Genomic DNA, 23,916 nt, shown 5'->3' with positions numbered 1-23,916 from the left:
ATTCGGTGTAATGTTGTCACAAACAGGAGCCTGTTGCCAGAACCGAGCAGGTGTTTTTTCCTAAGGAAGAATCGGGTGTGTTTTGTGAGTGGGAGCCAACGTGCACCGTGCTCTGATGTGTTTTCCTCACCTGGTTTTCTGGAATGCCAGCTGGAGACCCGGCTCTCTTTCCCGGTGGTTTCTGCTTTCCTTCCAGGAGATGGCGCTCCCGCCCTTCCCGCCTGTGTAGGCGTTGGAATTTTTCCTGGGGTGGGTTTTTTGGGGGGCTCTGTTGTTGAACACGTGTTCATAAAGCTGTACCCCGAAATGTAAGATGGTCTCAGAAAGGACTGGCTGTTTACCACAGGGATGAGCTGGTCCAAATCTGGAAAGGTTTGTGGCTTCAAATCATTCCTATTATTGGAGGTTTTTCCAAGAGGTTACTGGGATCTGTCTGCATGGAAATTCTTTTAGCTCCCCTCAGAAGCATTTGGCTGCTGTCAGTCAGGGTGACCAATTCCTGTCAGGCCACGCTGATTATTTTTGGTTGTTTGCTCAGAGTTTGATCCAAAAATTCTCTTTAAGGTGTGTATAGGAAGGTTTCACACTGACCTAATAGACTTTCCATGTTTTAAGTGGGAAAAGCAATGCCAGTGCACTTGAATATCTTTATTTCTAAGGAATTACACATGTATGGGATATTAATGAGGCATTCCAATATTTGTGACCTAAAAGGAGCAATTTGAATGTGAACGTTTTCTACACCTGTTGGTGTAGAAAAGCAAAGCCTGTGGTATTGTCTGCATAGATTTCTTTGTTCCTCTGTTCTCTTGGCTTATTTCCAAGACTTCACTATCCATTTTGGGAAAAGATAGGCCTGCCCTCTTTGATGGGTAGATTTAAAAAAATAAAAGTGTTGCTTAAACAAATGCACAGGTGAGCTTAAATCAGAAGCTCTCAGAGAATAAAAGCATAGAACAACAAATGTTCCTGCAGGAATCTGTGCTTGGAAAATCCCAGAACTGTGGGGACACAGGAAATCTGTGCCTCTGGAGGTCAGGTGGGCAAGAGAAGCAGCTGATGAGGTCAGCAAGTTTTCAGGTGTAGTTCTGAACTCGTGTTGCTGATTGCTGAAGGAATAATGCCCCTGGTCTGTGCCATGCTGGAACGGTGCTGGACAAGCTGTTGAGTACCTTGTGACTTCTGTTTATTCTGAAATGCTGGATTGGCATGGGGGGAGAGATGGAAGGGAGGAAGACAACATGAGATGGTTCCTCTTTAATGGGCTTAGTCCCCAGACATGCAGAGTGGGACCTGTACATGTGGTTCTTGGGCTGAGGTGCCTTAGAAATCCCTTTAATTGTCACACTGAGCATGACTGCAATGGCACTGCTGGCTTCTGGAAGTCGCTGTGGGAGGGAGGGAGTGCTGCAGCACCTTTAGCACTGCAGATGATGTATGATGACTTTCAGGTTTGTTTTATCTGAACCTGCTGTTAGTTTAACTAAGGAGAAGAGCTGGGATTCACGCTTAGTACACAGAAACATTTGCCCAAAGAAGGAAGAAACTGTCCTGGGAGCCTGTGTGCAGTTGTGGGGAGTGCAGGGTTTAGGCTGACACTCAGCCTCAACCTGGACTTGTAGGGGGATTTGTGGCACTCCACAAAATCTGGAATCCTTGTGGGTCAAGCTGAGTTCACAAGGCTTGTGCTTGGGAGTTCTGCCACAGCTGGAGGAGCAGGGCAGGGATGTTACAGCTGCCACCAGTGCTGACAGGTTTTTAGTGCTGAGATGGGTGTTCTGAGTGATTAAATATGATTTTATTATCCATGTTCTGCAATGCCAGTGGTCTTGTCAGCCTCCAGACTCTGGGAGAGGCTAACGCCACAGCTGAAAATCTGTCCGTGTGGGAAAACTTGGATTGACTGAAATAGGACAGAGGGGTGGGAAAAGCTCTTGAGGCTGACTAAAAACATTGTTAGGGATAAACATAATTCTTCTCCAAGCAGTTATTTCTGTCAGTACCTCAGCTTGCAGGTGACTAGAGGCTTCATTCCACCAGGATACAAAAGGAGAATTGTCAGTGTGTCACCTGCAGGACTGCTTGGAAAACAAGAGGAAAATGACAGTCTTCCCAAATTGCCAGGTACTGGGAGATGCTGGGGTAAGGTCACATGTGGTGACACTGCAATGCCCTGTTGTTTTCCTGGGCTAATCTCATGGATTTAAAAAAAGGCTTATCAAAAACATTGTAAAAAGCCCAGTTAAAAACTGTAAAAATATTTAACTGTCAGGCATTCTGGAAGTGGGCAATGCAGATAAAAGCTCATTCCCTTGCCAGAGATGGATCCTTCTCAGAGCCATGTTTCTCCAGCTGTTCTGTGGAAGTCTGAGCCAGCACATGCCCAGCTTTCCAGGAACACAAGGTATGACTGTCTCCAGTCTCTTCAGCCAGGGATTTGCCAAGTGGAGAAATGGCTCTTTGGCACCAACTTGCAGAATGCTCTGCCTAGAGATTTGATAAAAGGGAGGCTGAAAGTGGTTTATTCCTACAACCCCAGTGACTTTTAGTGACATTATTTCCAAGATCCGTGGCAGCAGCTGACAGCTGCCTCGGTGGTTTTCAAGTTGTACCCTTCAGACTTTCAGCCTTTAAACTAACTCATATTTCTCCTGAGAGAGTCTGAAGCTTATTTTATAATTTTAGTTGCTGCTAGTCTGTAAATAGACTCAAAATAGAAATTCTGCTTTTGTGTTGAATAGGATGCAAAGGACAAAACTTTACCAAACTTTGAATTTCTGAAAATTTCAAGTCTTTTGCACCAAGTGCAGAACTTGAGAAATGCTGGAAATGAGCGTTTGCTAGAGGGAAAAGCTCTCCATTCATATTGTGGAATGGGTAAATCTGCAGAATTATCTAAGTTATGGGTCTGGACTTGTGACTTTTAACAGGGTCTTTGGAGCAGTGTTGTCAGGACAGCAGGAAGGTAGGAGAAAATAGGGAGGAGGAGGTTGTAGCTGGACTAGAGAAACAAGTTGTAAAAGCCTAAAGAACGGCAGCAGCAAGGTGAACAACAAAAATGGTTAAGAGATGGACTTGACACATTTATGTGAAGTTATTGACCCTGCTGTGTGCTTGGCTTTAATTATTTTCACCTGTTCTTTCCTGCTGGTGCTTCTTTGACTTTGGTGCAGTTGTCCAGAGTTTCACCTGAGGAGTTAGAAGGGACCTGGGGTTTGTGTATTGTTTGCTGTGGGAATTCCAGCACAGTGATTAAAGGCACACAGACCTGGGGAGGAAAAAACACCCCTAAAAATCTGACCTCCAGTTTGGAGTTCAAAATGGTAGTGTTCATTAGGAAGTGAATCAAAACTGAGCAGATGGAGTTACCACGGGGAGTTGGTATCGAATTGAGCTGCCATTTCATCAAATTTCATTGCATTTCATCAGGCAAGCAGGAGATGAAGGCAGCAGCAGCAGCCCAGCCCTGTGCAACCAACTGCTATGAAGCAGGAATGCTGAAATCAGCAGGGGAAAAAAAAACCCATTTCATTCACAAACTAGTAAAAATAAACTCACTTTCCGAATTAATTTTAATTTGGGGCTTGGAATGGCTGTAACTTCAAATTGGGGGTGTTTTTCTTTATCTGGTGACTTGTAGGAGCCCAACTTTAATTTGGAAACGTTGGCTCCGAGATGTGTTGAGTGTGTGGTGCTGGAGGGGTGACAAGGGAAGCTTTTCTCGAGTGGACATAGTACTGTGTGTGTGGAAGTGCTTAAAGCAAGAAAACACCGTAAGGGCAGCAGCTGAACTTAAGTTTCTGTTGTTTTTTTGTTATTTTTTTTTTTTTTTCGTTTGAGTGCTTGATTTGTGATTGCTAGCCTTTGAATCTTTTTAACTCTTGCTTGGATTTGCTCTAGGAAAGAAGAGCAAAGCAGCGACCATGCCAAGAAGAAATGGATATGGAAGTAGACCAGGCTTTGATACTTGCTGTTACAATCCTACAACCCAACCTGGCACCCAAAACTCAACCAATTAGCAGCTTCCAACCCCGGCCAGAGGGTGACCTCTCCCTTCCAGCCGCCGGGATGGATCAAGTCAGTGGGGCCAGGTCCAGCACAAACCCCTTTGCTTTGCCTGATCCCTGCTGCGGCTGGGACGGGCTGCGGGATTACCGGGGGCTGCTCCATCCCCAGGTAGAAGGGGAGAAGCCAGAATGCTCTGCCCCCCGTGGGGAGTAGGAGGGGGAGCAGGAGCAGGAGGAGAGGCTCCGGTGCCGGGAGGAAGGAGGGCTCAGCGCTGCCCGGGGCGGGGCGGGGGGCGGGCGGGCTGCGGCGCGGAGCTGCCCCTTTGTCTGCGGGCGAAGTTTGGCGGCGGGGCGGGGGCGAGGCGCTGCCCCGGCACCTGCCGCGGGCCCGGCGGGCACTCGGAGCTCGCTGCTCGCCGCCAGGGGCCATGGGCGCCCCGAGCACCGCCGGGGCCACCGTGCTGCTGCTGCTGCTCCACGCCGCGCCGGCCGATGCCGCCTCAGGTGAGTCCCCCTCCCGCGGGATCCCTGAGGAGAAAGACGGCTCCGAGGCGCCTTTTTCCCTGCGGATGGGACGGCTCTGCCTCCCTCATCGCACTCCCAGCCCGGGCGGGGGTCCGCCTCCGCCCCCCGCCATTTTGGCGGCTTCTCCACAGGCGAGGTGAGGGGCACCGGGGCGAAGCCGTGCCCAGCAGGAACGCGTGTCCCGCTCCGGGCATGGCCGGGCTGCCCCTCACGGCGGGCGGGAAGGCGGCGGCGCTTGGCCGTGCCCAGGTGAGGGGGGCTGCCCCGGCACGGCGTGTGGGGCTGGAGTTGTGCGAGCCCGCAGCCCGTGCCCGCGCTCTGAGGGGCGGGCAGCGCCAGCCGCAGCCCTCACGGAGCCCTCACGGAGCCCTCACGGAGCCCTCACGGAGCCCTCACGGAGCCCTCGGGAATGCGGCGCCGGGAGCTGCTCAGTGCCCGGGCAGCGTGAGGGGAGCCGGCAGCAGCCGTGCCCCGCTCCGTGCGCTGGGAGGAGGCGGCAGCAGCCGGCCCGGCGTGTGTGGATGTGACACGCCGGGGTTGGGCTCGGTGTGCTGGACGGGCTTGTGGCCAGCGCAGGGCTGCTGGTGTTGGAGTTTGGGAGTGAGGGTTGGCCGCCTTCGTGCTCTTAGGCTGTTTTCCAGCTTGTCCTTTGGCTGTAGGTAGTTGGTTCGTGAAGCGGCGCTCTCCCCGTTCCCACCGTGGTTCCCCTTTGGCACGGCTGTCTTAGGGTTAAAATCAGCGATGTGCCTGCGAGCTGAGGCGCTGCTAGGTGTGGGTTTGGGTTATTAATTCCTTGGATAGCACTCTGACAGAACTTCACTCTCACCAAAAATAAAAGCTCTCAAACCAGGAAATTACACTACCAACAACCCGCGTCCAAGATGTCCCCCACAAAAATACCACAGCAAGAAATCTGGGGATTTCTTCTTTGGGTGCTTCAGTATGTGAAAGTCATAATTTGTAGAATGCTTTTCAGGTGTGCTTTGCAACAGGTGTTGATCACACCTGGGCCTTCGAGTTTCATGGAAAATCAGGGCACCTGATTGCATAGCGACCTTAATTAACATGTGTGCAGTGTGTTTGGCTTGCCCATAACTGGGGACAAAAGTAAAATTTATTTGTAACTAAGGATTGTTCAAGTAAGGACAATCAAGGAGGGAGATGTGTCTTTGCCCTCCATGGGGAAGAAGGATCAGACTTTGTGAGTTTGCTTTCTAGTCCTGCATGGTCTCTATTCCCTGCTCTGGCCCCGGAGGGGATGAACACACTGGTATTTTAAGCAACTATAGCTGTCAGTGAGCTAAAAAGAAAAGGCAGCCAGCCCTGGAGGGGTAAAACAGATGGGTTGTGCTGGTCTTAACTAACTGATTCTAAATTTTTGGGGTTCCCTCCTCCCCAAGCTTTCTAGTAATGTGTAACCTTGTGTTTTGCACTGAACTTTGAGGTACAGCTGGGTGATGAACCTTGAAATTATATTTTCTTGCCAAAAGAACAGTTATTTGCTGAATTTGAGAGAAGTGTGGCTGGGCTCCTGTGGCTCATCTTCTTGGCAAGGGAGGATAATTCCCAGTGATGCCTCCACAGCCACTTGCAGCTGAGCTGAAGACGAGCTCAAAGGAAGAGATTTTGATTCCAAGAAGTGTAGCTCCCAGGTTTTCTGTACAGATTGGTCTAATCTGCATTTCTCAGGAAACTCCACTCTTTGACAGGGAAATTCTGACTTTCCTGGGTGGTCCCTCGAGGCAGCCTTTCCCGCACTTCCCCTTTCATCTTGGAGTTCCTTGGGTTGTTTTGGATTGTGCATTCTCCTCACGCTTTTGGGAGAGACAGATCACATGTAGTTGCTCCAGAGCGACCATTTCCCAGAAAATCAATAGAAGAGCTGTCATTCAGCTTATTTGTGGCTTTACTTCCTAAGCTTTATTTCATTAATGGGGTGGAATATGTCAGGTGTGCTTGGGTGTGCCCCTGCCCCTGGCTGGGAGAAACTTTCTCTCAGCCAGCAGGGCCAGGGAAGCTGAGACAGGAGGAGCCCTGTGAGCCTGTCCTGTTTTCCATGCAGGAGTGGGGGTTCACACTGGCTTTTCTCGCTGTTATTTTGGCAGGTCCACTCTTTCCTCCCTGCCTTTTTGAGCCCACCTATGCCAGAGGTCCTGCCCCTTATCCAGAGATCGCCCAGCTGCCCCAAAACTGCATTTTCTTGTGGCTGCCCAGTTCAGAGCAGGTGCACTGGAAGATGTGCTGCTGCTGTTACTTGCTTCTAACCTGGTTTGTTTTTGTTCTGGTCCCTCAGGTGCCTGTGTCTACCACGGCTTCTTATTTGAGGTAGGTGAGCTCGAACGTGGTGTGCTGGGGAAGGGTTGGAGAGGGTGCTGTTGAACTTGACTCCAGTTCCTGCTTTTTGTCACCCCTGCGGCTGGGGTGCAGGTCACAGCTCTGGCAGCTTCCAGTCTGCTGGAGAACACACCCCCCTCTCCTTGGAGAAGGTGGGAATTCTCCCTGAGCCTTTGGACCCAGCCAGTCTAACTGAGTGAAAAGATGTGAGGGATTTCTGGAGTGTTGGTAACCACAGATGTGCAGTCCCAGGCAGGATGGAGGTGGTGCTGTGTAAAACATCAGTGCAGTGCCAGGATATGTTCTGTGCTTCTTTCCCTGAATTAATGAGCTCTTAATGACGACAGCTTAACACTTTTTCCCCTCAGCTGGTCAAGGTGAGTCTGGTGTACCCTGACTGATCCTTATAAACCCAACACATTTTCTTTTCTGGTGTCTCTAGAAATGTAATCCATGAGTGACTCGGTACAAGAATCACACTTCTTAAGTATTCATGAACAGTGCTGTGCTCGGTAACACTTGTCTGCCTTGCTCTGGTACTCTGGGCTAAGAGGAGGTGCCTGAGCTACTTTGTGTCTCTGGAATGCTTCTAAATGTGTTTCCTCCTCTTAATGATTGCACTGTGGAGGGTCCTGGCAGCCCCAATAGAAACCTGCAACCACTTTTTACTGTGTTTTAAATGATGTTAGGAACACTGTTTCCTTTCAGTGTCTCCTGCTAGTCAGGATTTTTCTCCCTGTTTGGTGCAGAGGAGGCTGGGATGATGAGAGGGATGGAGCACCTCTTCCATGGGGAGAGGCTGAGAGAGTTGGAATTGTCCAGCCTGGAGAGGAGAAGCCTTGGGATGACCTGAAGGGAGCATAAAAGAAAGATGGAGAGAGGTTGTTTCAAAGGGATGGGGTGACAGGACAAAGGGGAATGGATTCAAACCAGCAGAGAGGGTAGGTTCAGATTGGATACTGGAGAGGAATTATTGGCTGTGAGGAGGTGAGACCCTGGCACAGGCTGCCCAGAGAGGCTGTGGTTCCCCCTGGATCCCTGGAAGTGTCCAAGGCCAGGAGCTTGGAGCAACCTGGGATTGGGGGAGGTGTCCCTGCCCATGGCAGGGGTGGCACTGGATGGGCTCTGAATGCCTCCCAAGCCACTGTGTGGTTCCATGTGGAACTGGCTGTAGGTGAGCTGGGTTATTGTAGGAACACTGTTTGCTGCAGGAGTCTCTGAAGTCACCTGGAAAACCCTTGGTGCATAAATCAAACCTTTAAGTGCAGCGATGCAGGCACTGCAGGGCTGCTGGAATTGTTAAGGCTGCACAAGTCCTGCCTCTTGCTTGACTGACTTAGCTCCATGTGTGTCCAGCGTCATCTCGTGTTTGTGGCTTTGCTCTGAGGGAAAGCACCTCCCTGAGTGTGATTCCCAGCTGAGCTGCTTGGTGTTCCTCCCTCTGGCTTCTCCTGTCAGCGAGTTTTCAGCTCCCTTTACTTAGAAAGAGGAAAATCCACGTTATTTTTTCTTAGCTGCAGGCCACGAGGAGACACGCTGATGTCACTCTGAAAGTCGGGCTGTGTGGGAGGTGTGGAGCAAATCCAAAAAGCTGGAGTCTTTCTCCCAGCTGTCTCCTGCCAAGATGAGGGGAAGGATGGGGTTCAAAGCACCTTGAGGTGGTTTGAATGGTGAGTGTGATTTGAAAAGTGACTTTGTGTCTGGTGGAGGCTGAAGCACGGAAGGACAAGTCCAGCTGAGCAACATCCATTTCCACTTTATCCTCTTTAAAACATGGACGTTGTCTGTGGCACCAGCTGCTAGTAGTGCACTTGAGGATGGATTTCTGGGCTAGATTGTTCTGGAAGTTTCCTGAGACACAAATGGGCTGCTTGGTTTTAACACCATAAAGCACTAAAGAAGCATTTTTTGAAAGAAAATATTTTAAATCTTTGGGTCAAAAATTGTGAACCTAGCTTAATTCATAGTAAATGGTAGTGTAGTTGTGCTTCTACCAAAAATTTCCTTTTGAAACATCTGTGTGCATTTTGTTGTCAGAATTTTAAAGAAATTCTGATTTCATGCTTTTAAAACCGGATTTCTGTCTGCTGGACAGAAATGAGAGTGGAAAGGTAATAAATAAAAAATGCTGGGGGTCTTTCTCCCCCCAATTTCAAATCTTCCATTCCAGAGAGCTTCTACTGTGAATAAATTCAGTGACTTTTAAAATAAATGTTAGCAAGAGCAAAGCACTTCTGGTTAGGGAATATGTCAAACTAGCAGTGGAAAATGGGCTTCATTTTAATTTCATTACAAAGGTAAGAAGTTACTACTGAAAAATGAGATCAGAATGTAATATTTCAGTTGAAAGGTTTGCTTGTTAACTCTTACAATGGTCAAGATATTTTTCTTTTTAAATGATGTGATTTCAAGGCCAACTTAGCCCGGGACTATATCCTCTGGATGTACATGAATGTTTTGCAGTTAAGATTTATTCACACAGTAATGCAGTGCTTCTCGTGGAGCAAATCTCATTTGCTTGTGGGTTTCAGAAAGCTGGGATCAGCTGAGGATCAAAAATAAAAGTGATTTTTGAATCAAGCATGTGCTGCATGTGTGTTTCTTCTTTGTCTTTCTTGAAAACAGCAGTGAAATACAGAGGGATGGGGATAGACTCTTTATTTCATGGTCCCAGGTAAAAGAACCATAGATGTAAGAGTTTTCTCCTGAGGACAAAATGAGTTTTTGTCCCTTCATCAGCAAATGAAGGGGACAGAGCAAGACATTTTAATACAAAAAAATTTTTCTTTTTTACCTTAGTGGTTCTAAATGTCATCTTCTTGCCCAAGCAAATGCACTTTCATGCAGAAGCAGCATCTCTCAGTTCCCCCTGAGCTGGGCAGGGGCTCAGATCCACAGCCCTGGTGTCTGGGGGTAGCAGTGGCACCTGGAGAATCCTGTCCCTTTCCATGATGTGTCTAGGCACACTTGCCCTGCTGCCAGTGGAGCACCCAGCCAATATCTCTGCTTACCCTGAGGAGATTTATCTCACCAGGTATTGCACAGCAGGCTGCAGCTGCATGGAATTTATCATCCCCTTCCCTCCTCTCTCCAGCCCCTCCGTGCACGTGGACGTGTCTGTGTTTCTTCACAGTACACTCACTGCTCAGAAATTGTTCTTTCTCCTTCTTTTTTTGCTTTTTGGGGCTCATATTCCAGCAGTCCAGAGCCCAGCAGTGAAGTTGTGCCCCTCTTCAGTTGTCCATGCACCTTTAGGAGCAGCCTTTGGCCCCGTGTTGGAATCCATGGGGTTCTCTTCCTAATCAGTCAGGTACAGGCAGGGCTTTTTGCAGAAGGGGTTTTAAAACAGCTCCTCTTTGCTTTGAGTAGGAGAAATTCATAAACCTGGAGAAACTAATAAACTACAAGAGAGTTCTGGGAGTTGTGGGGCTTTTGAGCTTGAATCTGAGACTCTGGGCTGTTCTCCTTGCATTTGGGCATATCTGCTGGCTGTGATGTTCTTCTCCAGAGGCCTTTCTTCTCCATCCTGCTGGTGAAAGACTCATGCCTTAATCCTTACTGTGTTGTGGAAGGTCATCTAGCATCAGCTTTATTTAGAGATCAGGATCTTTACAAGAGCTGCCCTGTTTGACATTTTCCATCCCAGCTCCCTTGGTCAGGATTCCCATTTGCATTTTCTCTTATAAGGAGGGGTTGCAATGCCTAATTAATTGATAAGAGAATTTTTACAACTTTGCTGTGCATTCTCAGTGACCTCCAAAGAGCTTAAGGGTTTTGCAAGATGACTGAGGAAAGTGGATCCCCACTTGGCTGGCAAATTGAACATCTGGGGTGAAGAAGTTAAAAGGAACTGAATGTCCTCTCAGGCTTTTGAAATTGTATACCTTAGGCAAAATCGGACTGCTGTGTCTGGACAGCAGTCCCATGTGGAATTTCTCATCTCTAGGGTGGTTTCATTGTGTTCCTTTTTCCCGCCCCCTTGAATAATTCCCATGTATAATGCCATTATAGGTAGTTTGTTCAATGTTGTCCAGGATAAATCATTCCCTGTGCTTTTTCAGCTAACATATGTCTGCAGTTGATGCCATTTTAACCACTGAATTCACCCAAGATACTCCTTGGCACTTTCAGGAAGACAAAAAATCCCAAATCTGAAGCTCTTCCCAGCTGGGTGCATTGATTTTATGTCAGCCTGGGGAGGGGCTGTCAGGAGCCACATGATGCTCTGAAGTTTGTGATGCCAGGATGCCAATATTTCTGCCAGGCATACTGGATAGCTTCCAGTGGGAATGCAGGCAGCAGACTTGCCTGGGAAGGCTGCTGTAATTCTCCTTGTGCTGTGGTTTATTGCTGAGCCGTAGATTAAGGAGGTCTGTTAGGATAAAACACTTGATTTTGTAATCATTGTATCTACTCTGGAGTCGTTCCATAATGAATCCTCTCACTAACCCCGGGAGCTCAGCATCCAAAGGATCATTATATTACCAGCTGCCATGCTGCAGCTAGAGGAGAGTGCTAGGCTCTGTGTTTCTGAGGATCAGCCAGGGAAAAAAAAAGGAAAAAAAAATCCTCTCCCTCCTCCCTCAAAAGATAAATCCTGAACATGACTTCTTCCCGGATTAATCTGAATAATTTTAAACCAGATGTTTCGTTACTAAAAAAAAAAAAAAGTTAGTTTCCTAACGTGCTTTGCATGTGTTTTATGGAGATCAAAATGAAACTTCTTGCAGGCTGAAAACTGGGAAATTTTAGTTTAAGTGTAATAAATTTTTGGGGACATCAACAGGAGCTGAAAGATACCAAAGGTAAGAAACTTTGAACCCTTTGGTTATCAAACCAGAGATCTTGTTTCTAACAGAATGGCTCCCTGAAAACCTTGAACTTTTCCTTTCCTGGGAATTCACCTGTTGTCCTGCCTCAATAGATTTGGTCACGGTCATGTGGGATTAATTCCTTTTGGGTGCTCAGCCAGCTCGAGGCTGAGATGTCATACATCAGGTGTTGTGGTTCATGGCTATTTATATTTTCAGAGGAAACACAAGGTTGGTTGTTTAATTATGGAAAGCTTCTGCTGCTGGAGACACAAGTTGTCATTACTGACATGCCAAGAGACAGTTTTGAGTTAGTGGATGCTGTAAATCCTTTTATGCGTCGAGCCTGGAAAATCGGTTTCAGGGGAAAACATGAGCAAACTTGTTAGCAATTTCTTTCCCACTTTTTTTTTTTTTTTGCAGTTTTATGGATTCTTCTATGTATGTAATTTTCTTGAGTGCCTCAGGAATTCTCAGTGTTGCAGAGTAGAAATAACTTGCTATGCTTTTATTCAAGTGGGTTAATTTTTCGTTGTTATTTTAAAAAATCAGAATTCTAAAAGTGTTCCATTTTGAAAACCTGGGTTTGGTTTTAAATTGGAGGCACTTAAAAATTGCATCTAATCCTTTCTGTCTCGATTTCTCAGTGAAACTGTGAGACCACCGTGGTTATGGAAAGGGAACCCTAAAAGTGCCTCAATCTGCTGTTAAATGGAAATCTTCCAAACCAAGCATGAATTATATGCCTCCATCGAGTGGCATAAAGGGTAATTCTTAGACCTCTTTTCTGTGTTTTACTTAAAACAAAAATTCCCTCAATGAAACAATAAGCTTAATGAAAACCTGTTTAAATTTTAATGAAATCCTTAGGACAAAGCAAAGTCGAATACGTTACTCCCAAAGACATTGGGAGACTTAATATTAGATAAAATGAAACCAATTGAGATACAGCTGATTAAAAATTGAGGAGAATTTGTCCCAGAATTTAGGCTTTAAGCCTTTTTACCTAAGAGAAGTCTGGCCATGACTGCAGGGCAGTGTTTTGCAGTATTTTTTTTTTTTTTAATGCTGTAATTTTACTTCCTAAGAGGTTTTTGGAGGCTTGAGTGCAATCCAGGGAGGCATCCTATGGATGTGTGGTGTGTGATTAACAGGTGTATCTGTCATGACACAGGATAGATGAGACCCATCAGCATGGTAAAAGGAGAATGGATTTCAAAGTAATTTACCTCTGTAATATTGTGGGGTTCCTTTTCTGTCTTGTCCCTTTATACTTTGATGTTTCTGAGCAGACTTAATTAATTCAACAGTGGTCCTGCTGTTTCTTGTGGAAGATTATGTGGCTTTAACTACGCTGTGTACATCCTGCTGTGCACCACAGTTTCTCTAGCCACAGGATCCTTTGCAGGGGGTTTCAGAAGGATTTGCTGGCTTTAGAGGAGTGGTAAGGCTTCACTCTTCGGAGAGTAATGTGCTGGAGTTACCACAGATCCTTCCTTCTCCTCTGACCTCATTTTGTGGGGGAAGATCTAAGCTCACAAGATGTAAGACTGTCAGTTCTCCTTCTTGCTTTGGGCAGAGAAGTATCTGTGAGATCAGAGGCAAGCCTCTTGAAATCCCTAGGAAAAGCATCATCCATGAGACTTTGCAGCTTGGGAGGGAGCTGTGCAGTTCAGCTGGTTTTCCTGCTGGGATCAGCATCCTGTGTTGTCCCTTGGATGGCATTTCTGTCTGGTCAGAGCTGGCTGTGGGCACCTGGTGTGTCTGGGCTGCCAGAGGCACTGATTTGTGACGTGAAGCCCTCTCATCACCAGTTTGTGCATGATTATGGTGATGCTGATTTCCCTCATTAAAATAGGAAATATTAGTAGCAAGAATTAACTGGGAATGATGCTTTCTAAACAAAATATTTTCGCTGGGCTTTCACTGCTTATTAGCAAGGAGTGCTTGATGTTTTTGAACCTGTGGCTTTGTGAAGAAAATGCTGGATTGAAATTTAGCACAGGGAATCTGCAGTTTGTTCATATGTGATCGTTTCCCTCCTTTTAGTCCAGGGTGGGAACAGGCATTTTGTTCTGCAGGTCTACCTGATCTGATCTCCAAGGTCAAATCTTCTCCTCAGCATCCTGTTTATACAGATGCCTTCATTAGCCTCTACAAATAGCTGCTAAATCCACATGTTCAGAGAGAGGAGATGATAATTCCTCATCTGGCAGCCTCAGTAAGTAACCTCCTTGTTAAAATCAGCTATAGGGCTACATAAAAGGTGCTGTGAGGTCTCTACACTCAGTATTTTTAGTGCATTCTGTATGGTGGCAGCATGTTTCTAACCTTTCTGAAGTAATTTCATGCTTCTGTAATTCATTGGGTTTTTAGTTTATTTATAGATGCTATTTTATCAAGCACTGCAGTAGAAATGATGAGAGCATCTGGTGAAATCCATCACATCTCATGCAACAACCTCTGAAAAAATAACCTTGGTAATCGAGCCTTTCCCCCTTTAGATGGTTCCACTAATGTTTTAAAGGCTTTAGGTATTTAATGTCACTGGGGTGCCCTAAGTGTCACCTCTGTGCTTTTCTGAGGTGGACGTCACGTCAGCCAGCAGTGGCACCTGAAACAGCACGTGGAAGCAGCAAAGCTGTGATTTGTTGGGATTCCTTTTGGGAAACCTCCCTGAGGTGGTGTTGACAGCAGCATCTGTGTAGGGTGACAGAGTGGGGTTGTGTGAGGAATGCTGGCAGGCCAGAAAAATGAGACATATCCGCCTGTGCTGGCAGGGAGAGATGTTCCCCTGCTTCATCTTTCAGTCTCTGGGAAGCAGTGCCTGAGTGATTTAGGTGGGGTTTGCAGCCCTGCCAGCTCCCAGCCTTGCAGAGAAGCTGGAGGTGAGGCTTATGGAACCACATTTCTATCTGGGGAGCCTGCATTCCTGCGCTCCCGAGTCCTGAGCTACTGTAAGTGCTGCAGCTGCTTTGATGTTGGTGGAACTGGGCATTTTCCCAGCTGAGCACTTGACCCTGGTGCTGGCAGTCAGCCTTCCAGGCACTGAGCTCATTTCATGCAGCAGGCCTGCAGGCTGGCCATGGCCTTGCCAGTTGGTATTTTCTGGAGAGAACATAGGTTTGCCTTCTGACTTCCCTTAAGGGATTTGCAGCAAGACCAGCTGCTGCCTTGTCTCTATTTTTTTAACTTGTCTTGGCCTTACATGTGAAGTTTTGGCTCCTGTGTGAGCCAAGCTCCTACCTACACACACAAATGGTATGGCATTGGATCTGGAAGTTTAGAGATGAAGCTGGCTTTGGGGAATGTGTTAAAGGTGGGATGGAGATTCCCTTCACATGCTGCATTTAGACACCCTAATGCTCAGCTACCCCCATGGGAATGCAGTTCCCTGTGTGATTCTTGTGCTTCTGCACCACTTTTGTGAGGGGCAGCGTGCTCTGGCATCCAGAGGCTGCAATCCAGGCTGGAATACCAGAGGTGCTGGGGGTTTGGCAAGGTTTTTGCTGCACCTATTCTGGCGTCCAGGGTGTGGGTTCAGTGTCCAGGTGATGTTCTCGTGACTGAGCTGGGCAGGAAGGGCTTTGGTTTGTGCTCTGTGCCTGTTCCTGCAGGAGTTGCAGTGGGGTTACTTTGCTCCAGACAGAGAGGATTATCCTTGCCTTCCCAGGCACTCAGAGTGCTGGAAATCCATCCGTGCTTTTTCTCTGGCTTCCCTGGGAGCAGCTCCCAGCTGTGCTTTTGTTCATGTCTCTGTTTCCTGGCAAGGCACTTGCTGTGGCTGCTGAGAAGTCAAACGAGGTCCTTGACTTGGGGTTTATTTTTCCTCTTTGCACTGTCACTTTGGTCGCTGGGAAGGTGATGATCCCGATGTGTCTGAAGGAGTTGGAAAATGGTATTACAGGAATCTGAACAAAACTGCATTTCTCTCTTGCCTCCCCTCATTTCCCCTTTCTCCTAATCACCATTTTACACAGACTTCCAGAGGATTTTCTGATGGGCTTTTGGCCTCCTTGTGTTCCAAATGCTAAAATGCTACTTTGTTGACCATGTTGTCAATATGGGGACCTCGAAATGAGAGCAGTGCAGTGGGACTGGTGTGCAGGAATCTTTTGGTATCCTTTACAATTTTATCAGTGACAAGGGTTTTTTCTATAGGGAAGTTCCTTCTCCTAGTGTTTTCCCTGGCATTTCAATGTGAGCACGTATATGAATAAATAAAAGTCTTGCAGGCATCTTACTTTTTTTTTTTTTTTTTTTTTTTTTTGCATTTTACCTTTAAATAGCTGCACTTACAGGAGCATGTTTCCAATTTCATCTCAGTTTTTACAGACCTAGGGAAACAAAAAGCCTTTCCTGTGAATTTTACACATCCAGAGTTTAAGTCCTGTAGGAGAAGATCAGCAAGGGGCACCCACCCTGACCCTTTGAAGTGTTAAAAGCAGGTGTGTGCCTCCTGTATCTAACTTTGGGCAAGCTGTGTGTGCCCTTAAAAAAAAAAGACAACTTGGAAGCTGAAATAAGTAGTGGTTGATTGTATTTCTTGCCCCTGGGTTTGCTGGAGGTTTGTTTTCTACCAGCTGTTTTGCTGTTCATTTTGTGCATGCCAGATCTGAAGAGTGTCTGTTAGTAAAGGCAGTATTTTGGGTAGTTCCTTGGAATAGCATTAGGAAAAAAAAAAAAAGAAACTGCAGAAAAGTCCTGCAGAATTTATCAAACAGAAAAGGCTGTGCATCAACAGTTTGTTTGTTTTCAAAATAGGTTTTTTCCAAAAGTTTTTGATTCAGGATTTAGGCCAGCTCTGATAAACTCTGGAGTTGTAGATGAAGGTATTTGGGAGAGAAAAAAACCCTTCTGGTGTGGCTTGGATCTGTACCAATCCTAATTTCCTCAGAGCAGGACATGTCCCGGTCCCACGGAGAGGAAACCCCATTTATTTAAGGGAACCCTCTGTGGAGAGGTGCAGAGGCTTGGGGCTTGCTCCTCATCTGTCTCACCCAGGTTTGTGCACAAAACAAATACAAAGCTGGGTTTGCTTTGGAAAGCAGTGATTTATGGCGTGGAGTCACGAAACATGTTTGCACATGAGTCCTTTGGGCATGCATAACAGCTTAGCTGGGGAACCTACTGCAAAAGCATTCATTCCTTCTTATCTTGCCCCAGAGGCCAGGGCCAATGGTGGTTTTGTTTCTGGTCCCAAAGAACTGGCTGCAGGCAGGGGTGAATTAGAGGGGGGTCTGCAAGCTTTCTGAAAGGGGGGAAAAAGAGCTACCCTTCAGTATTATTTACAAAAAAAACCCCTCACATTATGATATATTACATCTGAGTAGAGGATACAAACATCCTGGCTTTTACTGGAAATAATGGACCAACAGGACCAGGACAGTGACAGTCCCTGTGTGCTGGCCATTGGTTAGGCCCCACCTTGCACCCCTGGGGACAATTTTGGGCTCCTGGCTCCAAGGAAGACACAGAGGGGCTGGGACATGTCCAGGGAACAGAATGGATCTGGAGCACAGGCCTGGTGAGGAGCAGCTGAGGGAGCTCAGCATCTTGACAGGGGGTCAGAGTGACAGAACAAGAGTAAATGGCCTCAAGTTGTACCAGGGGGTGTTTCCATTGAATTTTAGGGAAAATTTCTTCAGTGAAACAGCAGCCAGTCATGGAGACAACCTGCCCAGTGCAGTGGTGGGGTCCCCATCCTGAAGGGGTTTAAAAGCCATGTGGATGCTGCACCTGGGCCATGGGTTAGTGGTGGCCTTGGCAGTGCTGGGTCGATGGTTGGACTCCATGATCCTGTGAAGGTCTTTTCCACCCTAAGGGATTCCATGGTTCTGTGATTCTGTAAAACCTTTTGGGGGCTCCTGGTGTGTTAAGGCATGATAAAATTCCTCTGTGAGTATCAGGGGCTTACAATTCAGGGGGAGCAGTGTTACATGAGCTGGGTATTTGGCATTGCTGTCACAGCTGGAGGAACATTAATCTGATTTTTCACTGTTCATTTGTGGTGAGATTAGGGGGGGATGCACAAGGATGGAGAGGGTCCAGAAGAGGGTCATGATTCCTCATTACACAGGACTTGAGCTCTGTCTGCACCAGTTCTCAAAGGGAAAGCTAAGGGATAATTTGTAGAATGCTACAGAGGGAACAGAAATTATTATAAATAGCCCTCTTCTACCCATAAGAGAATGGAGGAGCCAGAAAATGAAAGCTAGATAAATTCAGCTTAGGAATTAGGTAGACTTTTTCTGTGGAGATTGGAAATCATTGGAACTGTTTCCTGACGTGTACTATGAATTATTCTGTATCACTAGAAATCTTTAAATCATGGCTGGCTTTTTTCCCCCCTGAAAGTTACTGTTTCAATAAACTGCAGTTTTTGGACTAGAGTCAAGAATTAATTTATTTCTTAGCAGAGTCAAGCAGCACGGGCCCCCTTGCATTACAAACCAGGTGGTTTTGGGGTGGGATCTGTGGAATTGCAGTGGCACAGGGACAGTGTTGTGGGGAAGGTGCAGTGTTCATCTTGCCTGCCTTTTCACCTTACACCAAAGGAGAGGCTGAGGGAATTCTGTCTTGCTCCACTGATACTCCTTGTCTGAGAGTAGAAGGTGAAGCCCACTCCTATCCCAGGATTAAAAGGTGTATCTTGTTTGCACGTAACTCTTGCTGAATAATAGCAATATATACAGAAATGGCCAAATCATTGTGTGCTGCTTTATTCCTTGCTCTGGGAAAAGGGAAAGGAAGGAGGGAAAGGCATCCTTCCCACCTGCTGGTAACATCCAGTTGATTTACACCCTCTCCCCATGGGTCTTGTTCTCCACCAGCTGGGGTGAGTGGCCAAATGAATGCCTAGGAGTTATGATGGCATTAAACTGATGGGAGAGCAGAATTATGGAGGTCATAAGCTTGTTCCACATTAGAAACCCAGCCTGCAGGAACAAGCTGTGCAGCGCCCTGGCTCCTGGGAGGATTAATTACAGATGGTGGCTGTTGCTGCTAAATCAAGTGCCTCTAATGTTGTGTAAACTTCATTAAACAAATGCCAAAGCAGGGCTGTAATCTATGTGAAATGGGAGAAAAGGAAAATACTCTGTGGGAAGTTAAAAAAAAGGAATCCTCAGTGTCTAAATCCACTGAAGCAATTTCTTCTGCCTCTTGTGCTTTAATGGTAGAATTTGAAACCACAAGCTTTTAAACTTATTATCTGGTAAAGCCTCAGTAGCTTGAATTAATAACAACTTTCTGCTAATGCCTTGCTGGATTCCTCTTAGTCAGCAAATCCTGGTTTATCTGATATGCTCAATCCTTCCTGATATTCTGCCACCACGTGCATTTGGCCACTTCTTTTCCACTTGTGGAAATGGCAGAGGAGGAAGCACGGACGATCAGCTTGATTGTGCCCACTGTGGCTGATGGACTGATGTGCTGCAGGGTTTATAGCAGCCCTGGGTTCTCATTTTGGCTGCAGGTTTGTGCTTTAGTCTGAAAGGTAAGTGCTTCTGTGTGTTGCTATGCTATCCTAAGCAATGTTACCTGATTTTGAGTCCAAAAACTGCAAGTTCACCCAGCTGTCACCTATAGTGGGTGTAGTTTCATTCCAGGTGCTCGTGTGCTGCTGCAGAAAGGGGTGCTGGCATTTCCCCTGCCTCCCTCAGAGAAGACAGGATCAGGGAAAAGTGAATAAATCTCTGCTGATTTAGCAAGTGAAAATCTGCTCAGCAGAGAGTCCCAAGGAAGTGCTTTTTTAAACTATTACTTTTTCTCAAAATTACATATTTTAAATTATTTTCCCAGCTGTCTCTCCATCCTCTCCCAAATCCTTGTCTACAGACAGGTGCTTTAAGGTGGCTTGTGTAGCTGTTTCAAGATCAGGAGCCTAAAGCTAGGCTGTGGATTTAGGGATGCTGACTGTGGTTTTAGCTGTATGGTGGCTCCACAGGACTTGTGAAGCATCAGCTGAACACGGGATTTTTGGAGAGGAGCACTGAACACTTTGATGCATAAATTTAGGCTCAGGAGCTTGACTTAGCTGGTTTGGAAAATGCTGACTTTTGAAAATGTCATTTTTCTCTTGCAGTTTAGGAGGGCTTAAAAAGATACCAGTCTTGCCCAGAGTCTCTTTTTAATGTAGGAAGCCAGTGAAAAAGTTGTACCGTTTAAGTAAAGGTAAATTTCAAGCAGCAAACATATTTCAGCTTTTATGTTGGCATTAAGTCAGTTCTGGTTTTGAAATGCATTTTTAAGTCTTCTGTAAGGAATCCAGGACTAGAAGCCTGGCCCTGCACTGGCCTGCAGGTAACTGCTCAGAGAAATTGCTTTTGGTTCCCCACGGTTTAGATTCAGCTGAAGAGAAATATTTTGGCCTTTGGGCTTCATCAGATAACACAGCACAGGCTCTGTGTTCAGTGGGAACAGCACATGTTCTTAGGGGAAGTGCTGGAATTTTTATATTTGTGATAAAATGCTGCAAAATGCCTTTTTCTTTTCCTTTCCAAGCTGTTCTGCTAAAGGGAATCCTCATTCCTCCTCTAAAGCTGCTTCTTGCAGTAGGAAAAGCAACACAAGAACCAAATGTTGCCTGTTTTTCCCTCCCTTGCTCCCTTCTCCTTAGGAGCAGCTCAGGAATTGCACGTGTGTTTTATGCTCAGGATGATTAATGCAGAGGAGGTTTACAGAGCTGATGAGTGCAGTATCAATGGGATCTCTGTTAGCTTTTTTTTTTTTTTTTTTTTCAGGAAGGAGGGATGTGGCTTTCCTCAAATTGGGAGTTGGGCACGCAGCCAATCGGGTACCAAAAATAATTAAATCCTGCAAGTCCAGACCCAGCCAAATTGCAAACTACCTTGAGTGGGCGTGCCTAGAAAATCCTGGAGCCACAATGATGGAAAGGTCTTAATTGCATTTTTTAAAGGAGTATGTCTTATTCTGACAGTCCAGAAGTCCACATGGACAGGGGGGAGGAAAGACTGATAGATCCATATGTGCAAACATTTAGTCATTGCATTTCTTTTCTGAATGCTGTATACCTAAAATAAGGGGAAATTGGGATTAAAAGGTAGTTTACAGTTGGCTAACACCTGTACAATTCTATTTAACGAGGCATTTATTTTGTGTGTGAGATCTGTGTCAAGCCCGGGAAATACTTTTCTGTAGATGCCTTGAAAAGGAGCATTCCTGAAGCAATCTTGGGTTTATGATCATCTATTTAACACCATTTCCTTTGTTTGGATTTATCTCTATTGCTGTGAGTTTTTGCTCGGGAAAGGTGTTTTTACAAGAAAAGCATTTTCATGTATTGAGGATAATTAGTTTATTTGCTTCTCCTTGAGGGGTCTATTAAATATATTTTCTCTTTTTTAAAAAACCACTAGTTTTTGAGTCTGCTTAGCCTGTTGTAGTGCACTGATGGAAAGTGTAAAAAAACCCCAAACCTATAAATCATGGATCCTTTGGGAGGATTTCCAAAAAATCTTGTATCAGGACAGTTGGGGGCTTTGGAGCCAGGTCTTTTTTTTTTCCTCCCTCTAAAAAGACTAAAGTAGGTTTTCTGGCCTTCTGGGTAAACCTTGTCCTAATTTGCATCCCTCTTACCTGCCTTGGTCTACGTGAAGCTCTAAAATGCCTCTAATTAGGGAAAACATGGAAATGAGAAGCAATTAAAAAAGAGTTGTTTCTAATGAGCTTTTGACACCCATGTGTGAGTTTCCTGGAAAGGGGAATTGCACGGGGAGCAATGACTGGCAGGGTTTCATGGATCTGGTTAGCCACTGGAATACATTTTGCTGCTTTGGGCAACGCTGAAATTACTGTTGGCTCTGCCTTATTTTTTCCCAGCTCTGCCTGGAGGGAGGTAACAAGCCACATCTGCTGCATGTGGATTCAGGAGAAAGCAGCCTGGGAGTCTCAGGAATTGCTGCTTGGCTTGGTGTGGGAATCCAGGGCTTCCCTCTGGCTGCCCTGGGACCCTGGCAGGGGTCAGGAACCCCCCTGGACAGAGCCCCCAGAGACACTGTCTGTGATCTCTGTCCATGGAAAAGAGTTTTCAATCTTACAGGATGAATTACCAGCTCTGAGTGTTTGATATGAGTAATAATTAAGTGTGGCACGGGTGCAAAAGTAAAGTTTTAGGTTTCTAGATTAGGGGTCCAAAGGGGACAAGATGGAGGAAATTGGGTGTGTTTTGTCCTTTTTCTCCTTCTTCATGCCCTCCATGTTTCACTGTGGTGTTGGCATTTTTCTGTTGGTTCAGGCTGGGGACACACTGTTCAACATAGGTGACAGATATTGGCACGTTATTGTAAATCCAGCACAGGTAGTTTCTGGTATTTAATGTTTGTACCATCCCACTGAGGGCAGAGCCCCACACGCTGCCCTGCAGGACAGAGCTGCGGCAGGGCAGCAGAACATGTTAGAGATAAACAGAATAAACAACCTGGGAACCAGCACAGACGAATTATGGCTTCTTCTTTGGCAACGGGGCTGAGAGACAGAGACTTTCTACAATCTCAGAATCATCAATGCCACAGGTTCCAACAGCTTGGGAGAAAGGGCTGTCCTGTGGCAGCACTAGCAGTGTCCTTTCAGTGGGGTTTTATGGAGAGATGTTCTTGCAGCTTCTGCTTTCTCTCCCTGTCCATGGCCCGGTGCTCTCAGATGGAATTCCAGGTGTCCGTTTGGCACTGACGGACAGGGCTGGTAATGAACATTCCAGCTCACGCAAATGTGCCTGGCTCTTAACTGCGGGTTCCTACAAGTAAATGGCTGTTGGATATGTGTAAAGGAATTAAATCCTAATGGCCTGAGCAGATGATACAAAGGCCTGTGACAACTGGATGGATGATAATGGTTCCCTCGGTCACTGGAGATGTAAACAGGCACTTCGCACACCATTTTCCCTGCTTCAACTCCGCTCCTAACAGAAGGATTGGCTGCCTTGAATTTAAGCAGGTATGAAGTGGCAAGGAGAGAAAGAGGGGAGAGGAAGCCTGTGCTTGCTCATGTGTCTGTAAAATGCTGAACACACAAAGATGGAGTAATTGAGACAAGCCAAATGTTTATACAAGGGCATTTCTAGAGCGCCCATCCTTAGCAGGACCGGAGTTCAACTTGCCTGGGGGAGAGGATGAAATGAGACCAGAGACTTTATTTAGTTTATCAGCAAGAGAATCAAAGCAGGGCAAGGGCAAAGCTTTGATGTGGGGTCAGACGTGGGTTTTGTTAAGTGCAGGGTTTGGTTTTGATTCATTAGCCGGATGCAGAGGGAGGAGACCTTGCCTGGACGAACACCAGCAGGAATAATTGTTTTGCTGGGAGAAGAAGAAAATCTAACAGTGGAGTTAAGGGTGGGTTTCTGCTGGTTTGGTTGCACTGCAGTGTTTGGGCAGTGAGGAACCATGGCTTTATTTCTGGACTGCTCAGTGACAGGTACTGAAATGGCCTTCAGAAGGGCACCTGTCTGCCTTTAGCTGGTCCCTTTTAAAGAATTTATTGTGGAGCACCTCCTCTTACTCCTTTATACAGTCTTGCCCTCAGTTTTTTTCTGAAGGGACATACTTCTCCTGATGAGGAAGGTGGTTTTGCTCACTGTTATAAATTCCCTCCAAACGAACAGCTCTTAGATGAGTTTTGGTGCGACACCCTCCTTGTGCACAGAACAGCCAGGGTTCTCAAGCTGGCACCAAATGTTCCTGGCTCCTACAGACAGAGATTTTGGAGAGACCAAGCAACTTGTGTTATACCACACTAGCAAATTATTGGTGCTGAATAGTCATCTTGAAAAAATGGCTAACAAAGGGCATATCACACACTTCCACAGGTTTTGGCTGCTCCTGGCTGTCTGATCAAAGTGCTTTAGGGGAGAGCAAAGATCACTCCACCCTCTCAAGATTTCATGGGGGTTTGGCTCTTGGGCTGGAATTGCCATTTAAGGCAATTTTATCTTTTATCACAATGTGATTTAGATCTGTGACCATGCAGGGGTAGAGGTGACACTGCCAGCTCGTTTTGTGAAGGTCACCAAGCAGGAGTGGCCATCATTCATTAACAACTTTCTGAAAACAGAAGTGGAAAGCTCTGCTTTTCTGCCACTTTCCTGAGAGGTTTCCTACTCTCTCCTTCCTTGGAATTTGTATAATTTGCTGTTACATTGGAGCAGTGGACAAAGTATGAGTATTGTGTGTGACAGGCTGCTCCTCCTAGGACTTCCATCTTGCATAAATCACTTCTCTTAT

General features: G+C 46.3%; 1 protein-coding gene across 1 annotated transcript in view; it reads left to right on the top strand.

Annotated features, from left to right (window-relative positions):
• Positions 1 to 4,292: 4,292 nt before the first annotated feature.
• FRAS1 (Fraser extracellular matrix complex subunit 1) overlaps positions 4,293 to 23,916 on the top strand; it is a 104,029-nt gene continuing 84,405 nt past the window's right edge. Inside the window, exons 1-2 of the mRNA XM_030272170.4 lie at positions 4,293 to 4,511; positions 6,826 to 6,857. Of these exons, the coding sequence (XP_030128030.4) occupies positions 4,436 to 4,511; positions 6,826 to 6,857 (108 nt within the window). The 5' untranslated portion in view covers positions 4,293 to 4,435. The remainder of the gene's footprint in view (positions 4,512 to 6,825; positions 6,858 to 23,916) is intronic.

The sequence above is a fragment of the Taeniopygia guttata genome, chromosome 4, assembly GCF_048771995.1.
Source record: "Taeniopygia guttata chromosome 4, bTaeGut7.mat, whole genome shotgun sequence".
Classification (NCBI taxonomy): Eukaryota; Metazoa; Chordata; class Aves; order Passeriformes; family Estrildidae; genus Taeniopygia; species Taeniopygia guttata.
This window is presented reverse-complemented; position numbering and strand designations above follow the sequence as displayed.